Genomic DNA, 4,727 nt, shown 5'->3' with positions numbered 1-4,727 from the left:
AGCACCTCCTTTAATTCCCTTTAATTCCCTGCCAGAGCAGCAGGGCCCAGCCCAGCTTAAACATCACAGCGTCTCAGCACCCGAAAACCCCCTAAGCACGGTCACAGCTGCTGGCAGCCCAGGGAGGGCTGATCTGAGCAGGGAGATGGGGAAATACTCTCCTTGAAGGCTCCTGCCAACCCCGCAGACCATGGTGGGAAAGGAGCTGCCCTGCCAGCCCAGGTGGAGCCCGGGTGGGTCTGCAGGACCAGCACCTGCATGCAGCTCACATTCTTCCAGCCAGGGCATCCTGGCACTGCTCAGCCAGGACTGAGCTCCTCCATGACTGAGCTCTGGGGGGTTCCAGCAACTTTGGGGGGTTCCCAGCAGCTTTGGGGGGTTCTCAGCAGCTTTGGGGGGGTTCTCAGCAGCTCTACAGGGTTCCAGCAGCTCTGGGGGGTTTCAGCAACTTCGGGGGCTCCCAGCAGCTCTACAGGGTTCTCAGCAGCTCTGAGGGGCTCCCAGCAGCTCCGGGGTCCCAGCAGCTTTGGGAGCTCCCAGCAGCTCTGGAGTCCCAGCAGCTCTGGGGCTCCCAGCAGCTTTGGGGTCCCAGCAGCTTTGGGGACCCAGCAGCTCTGAGGCCAGCAGCGCTGCCGCACCCCACAGCGAGGGGATGTGCCCAGCGCGGTGGCCCCCAGCCCGGTGTCTCCGGGGCCGGCTCAGATCATGGAGACCCTGTTCTTGATGTAGACGTGGGAGGGATTGCAGTGTGTCCGGGGACGAGGCGCGGGCCGGCTCAGATCATGGAGACCCTGTTCTTGATGTAGACGTGGTAGGGGTCGCTGCGCTTGTCCACCTTGCGGGAGCGGGTGTATCCCAGGATGAGGCTGCCCACGGTGGCGGCGAAGAGCGTCATGACGAACAGGATGTACATGTAGGCGTGGGCGTTGGCGTGCTCCCCACGCGTGGCTCCTGCGGCGGGGCTGGCCGGGGCCCGGCCCGGGCAGGGCACGGCCCCGTGCAGGGTCTGGTTCAGGGCGCCCAGCAGCGCCTGCAGGCTGCGCTGCCACGGCTCCGTGCGGTTGGTGCCGTCCATGTCCCCGCAGGCTGCAGGGAGGACAGGCTCACAGGGGCTGCCCCGCGGTGAAACTGCCCCCGGGGCTCTGCACGGCCCCACACTGCTCCTCTGCCACAGAGCGGGGGGCCAGACCCTTTGCAGTGCCAGCAGCCCTCTCCCCGGATTTCTGTCCTTCCGCAGAGGAGATAAAGCTCCCAGGGCTCTGGGGCAGCTGCCTGCTCCCTCTCCTCCCCGGGGCTGGGGACAGTGTGGGGACACAGCAGTCCCGAGGGAGCAGGAGGGCTGGGTTCAAAGTCTGCTTTCCCCAGGGGTGTGTGGGAATGGTGGGCACATATCCTGCAGGGTGCAGAGCTGGCACAGCCCCTCGCAGGTCACTGTGAACACACCTTGAGGGGTTGCTGCCCGAAACCTCCCCGGGGATCTCCCTTCCCTGTGGGTTCCAGACCCCCTGTGACCTGCCATCCCTCCTTTGGCATGGTGCCCTTCTGCCAGCCCCCCGGGCTCCCTTGTGCACCCTCACAGCTTGCTGGGGCCCCGGGGCAGGCACGGCCAGGAGGGGACATGGGACACAGCCCCCACGTGTGCCATCCCCGCTGCTGTCCCCCAGGGATCCAGCCTGTCCCCAGCACTCCCCACCACCCCTTGCCTGCTGCACCCGCAGCTCTGCCCGTGCAGAGGCAGCTGATCCCAAACGGGCCACCTTAAACTCGGGGTGCACCTCCAGGATGAGACCCCAGCTGCGAGGAGGAGGAGGGAAGGGCTGAGCAGCCACGAGCCCACGGGGATGAGGTCGGATCTGGCTGCCTTGCTGACCGAAGAGAAGTAGGCTGAATTTGGGAAAGTCTGGGGCAAGATCTGCGTGTATCCCAGGAGGGCACCCACAGATGTGGCACGACCTGGGGGTACCCACCTTAGGGGGGGTGTAAGGGCAGGGAGGGGATCGGGGGGCTCGCACTCACCTCGTGTGCCCTCTGTGCCGCTGCCAGGCTGAGCCGGGACTGAGCATCGCTGCCCGGGGAGGGATGCCGCGGGCTGGGAGCGCCGCCAGCCTCCTCCCCTTCCCGGGCAGAGCCACCTGCCGCGGCCACCGGCGTGTCCCCAGCCCCGGGGGCTGCCAGCGCCCCGGCGGGGCTCGGCGGGGCTCGGTGGGGCGGGAGAGCGGCGCTCCCTCCGCCTTCCCCCGGTCACGCTTTCCTGTCCCTCCTCGTCCGGCACGGCGGTCCCGAGCCCCGACACGGCACCGAGCCTGCCTGGGCACGTTCCCCTGCCCAGCGCTCCCGCCCGGAGCTCAGCCTGCTCCATTCCCCCAGCCCCGCTGGGCACCCGCGGGCGGCTCACAAGGAGTGCCGGAGCTGGGCAGCAGCACAGAGACCCCAGAGCTCGTGGGGCAGGGAGAAGGCACGGGACAGCAGCGAGGGGCTGTGCGTGGGGTCAGCCCCTGCTCGGGGCAGGGTGTGGGTACCTCAGCCTCAGGCTGGCTCCTGAGCCCGGAACAAACCCACCCACGAGCTCGGCTCAGGGTGCTGCAGCTGGGACAGCGATTTCAGCAGCACCTCCTGCAGCCCCACAGACCCCGTGCACAGCCGCAGGTCTGCCCAGCTGGAATGTTGTGTAGTCCCACAGGATCCACGACTGCCGTGGCTGCTCTCCTTGCGAGCCTTTCCCCTCCTCCTCCCCCTTTTCCACAGCGCCCCAGTGGCCTGTCCAGCAGTGCCTACAGCCACCTTCCTCCCGCCCTGGCGCCAGGATCTCTGCCACGTGAGAATTTCCCTGGGCTCAGGGTGAGAAAAAGGTTGTCATTGATAAAGTCTTGGGGTAAATAAATGAGAAAGGGATCGGCAGCCAAAGTTCCCAGCAACTCTCTTTATATATAAAATCTGCCTCTTTCAGCAAGGGAAGGATGACCCATGTGAGTTCATGTGAATTCATGAGCATTCACACAAATCTTTAATTTTTGTGGGGCAAAAAGCAGAAAAAAACCCACAAAAGCACCTGTTTGGGTACTTCCCCAGCAAGTGATGTGGGGACATGGTACCCACAGAGGGATGGAGACTCACAGGGCTGGAGAGAACAGCCCCAGTGCAGGTTTGGATGGTCAGTGGCACCCACGGAGGTCTCAGATGAGGGATGGAGACTCACAGGGCTGGAGAGAACAGCCCCAGGGCAGGTTTGGACAGTCAAGCAGCAGCCTGAAACCCTGTGCCATGGTCCACTCACAGTCCACAGGCAAAGGCACGAGAACTCGTCTCACAAGAGAGACCCCGGGGCTGCCCTGGCACCAAAACACCCGGCCAAGGCAGCACGGCAATCCTAATCCCCGGGCTCTTCTGAGGAGACCAAAGTGCACTCAAACACCTCCTGGAAGGAGTCGAGGAAGGGCTCGAGGACGTGGCTGACGGCGACGTGCTGGCCCAGCTCGTGGCTGAGCGAGGTGACGCCCTTGCCCTCCAGCCCGCAGGGGACGATGTGCTCGAACCACGAGAGGTCGGTGCAGCAGTTCAGCGCCAGCCCGTGCGAGGTGATGTGGTTCCCGCAGTGCACACCTGCGGGGAGAGAGCACCCAGCCGTCAGCACCGCCACTGCCCTGCGGGGAGAGACTGAGACCATCCTGCCCCGGCACGCCGTGCTCCTTTCTGCCGGGGAAACGCACAGACAGGCTCCCCAGAATTGGGGCAGATGGGGTGCAGCATGTACAGACCCTCCACCCCGGCCCTGCACCCCCAAACACCTCCCACCGCCGGAGATTCCAATGGGCTCGGACATGGGGAGAGCTGCAGGACCCCAGTCCAGGCTGCAGGGTCCCAGGAAGAGGCACAGGACGTGGAGGGGTGCAAGGGCAGGGGGCAAGGCCGGGGGCTGGGCTGCAGGCTGGCAGACCTGGGAGCAAGGGGTGCCAAGTGCTGGGGGCTGGGTGGGCTGCAGGGGCTCCAAACTGTGCTGGCCCTCTTCAGGAGGCCAATCCCACCCCTGCACGCTCCCCGGTGCCCACCCACCCTGTCTGGTGCCTACAGATCCAGGTTTCTGCAGGGGTCTGCCCCTGTGCCCAGGGAATCGCAGGATGGTTTGGGCTGGGAGGTGTTCCATGGGCAAGGACACCTCCCATCATATCCCAGATTGCTCCAAACCCCATCCAGCCTGGCCTTGGACACTTTCAGGGATCCAGGGGCAGCCGCAGCTGCCCTGGCCTGTGCCAGGGCCTGCCCACCTTCACAGGAAAGAATTCCTGCCCAATATCCCATCCATCGCTGCCCTCTGGCAGTGGGAGCCATTCCCTGCCTCCTGTCCCTCCATGCCCTGTCCCCAGTCCCTCTCCATCTCTCCTGGAGCCCCTTTAGGCCCTGCCAGGGCTCTGAGCTCTCCCTGACCCTTCCGTTCGGCACGCCCGCTGTCCATCCCGGCTGCAGTGCCACCGGGGGCCGTCCCCGCTCACCGATGGCACAGAGCTTGCTGTCGCCCATCCAGACCCCGGTGAAGGGCGGCGGCAGCGCCCGGGCCGAGCGCAGCCCGAGGCGGCGGCACAGCCGCAGCACCAGCGCCTCCAGCCCGGCCACGTAGGCGCGGAGCGGGAGGCGGCGCTGGCGCAGGTCGAGCACCGGGAAGGCGAGCAGCTGCCCGGGGCCGTGGAAGGTGATGTGCCCGCCGCGCCGCGCCGCCACCAGCGCCGCGCCCC

The 4,727-nt window shown here is 66.0% G+C and overlaps 2 protein-coding genes across 4 annotated transcripts in view; both read right to left on the bottom strand.

Moving 5' to 3' along the window:
* KCNE3 (potassium voltage-gated channel subfamily E regulatory subunit 3) lies at positions 1–2,188 on the bottom strand. Of its 3 annotated transcripts, XM_041460394.1 has the most exons (3): positions 2,017–2,188; positions 803–1,086; positions 1–725 (listed from the first exon to the last, which is right to left on the bottom strand). In XM_041460394.1, the coding sequence occupies exons 2-3, from the start codon at positions 1,073–1,075 to the stop codon at positions 699–701; spliced, it is 300 nt and encodes a 99-aa protein (XP_041316328.1). In that variant the 5' UTR covers positions 1,076–1,086; positions 2,017–2,188; the 3' UTR covers positions 1–698. The 3 variants fall into 3 exon arrangements, with proteins under 3 accessions (XP_041316328.1, XP_041316326.1, XP_041316327.1); XM_041460392.1 differs by having other exon boundaries at positions 1–1,086; positions 2,017–2,182; XM_041460393.1 differs by lacking the exon at positions 2,017–2,188 and adding an exon at positions 1,968–2,004 and having other exon boundaries at positions 1–1,086.
* A 793-nt stretch (positions 2,189–2,981) lies between these two features.
* LIPT2 (lipoyl(octanoyl) transferase 2) overlaps positions 2,982–4,727 on the bottom strand; it is a 2,330-nt gene continuing 584 nt past the window's right edge. The window contains exons 2-3 of the mRNA XM_041460396.1: positions 4,488–4,726; positions 2,982–3,600 (exon numbers count right to left, since the gene is read on the bottom strand). Coding sequence (XP_041316330.1) covers positions 3,368–3,600; positions 4,488–4,726 — 472 coding nt within the window. The 3' untranslated portion in view covers positions 2,982–3,367. The remainder of the gene's footprint in view (positions 3,601–4,487; position 4,727) is intronic.

Source organism: Pyrgilauda ruficollis, unplaced genomic scaffold (genome assembly GCF_017590135.1).
Source record: "Pyrgilauda ruficollis isolate IOZ18807 unplaced genomic scaffold, ASM1759013v1 scaffold143, whole genome shotgun sequence".
Lineage (NCBI taxonomy): Eukaryota > Metazoa > Chordata > Aves > Passeriformes > Passeridae > Pyrgilauda > Pyrgilauda ruficollis.
The sequence above is the reverse complement of the archived record's forward strand: the minus strand, read 5'-3'. Positions and strand labels throughout refer to the sequence as shown.

Coding starts and splice junctions, on each gene's coding strand:
- KCNE3 (XM_041460394.1), bottom strand. CDS start 1,075: ATGGACGGCACCAACCGCACGGAGCCGTGGCAGCGCAGCCTGCAGGCG. Junction 726..802: donor GCGACCCCTACCACGTCTAC/ATCAAGAACAGG, acceptor TCCCACGTCTAC/ATCAAGAACAGGGTCTCCAT.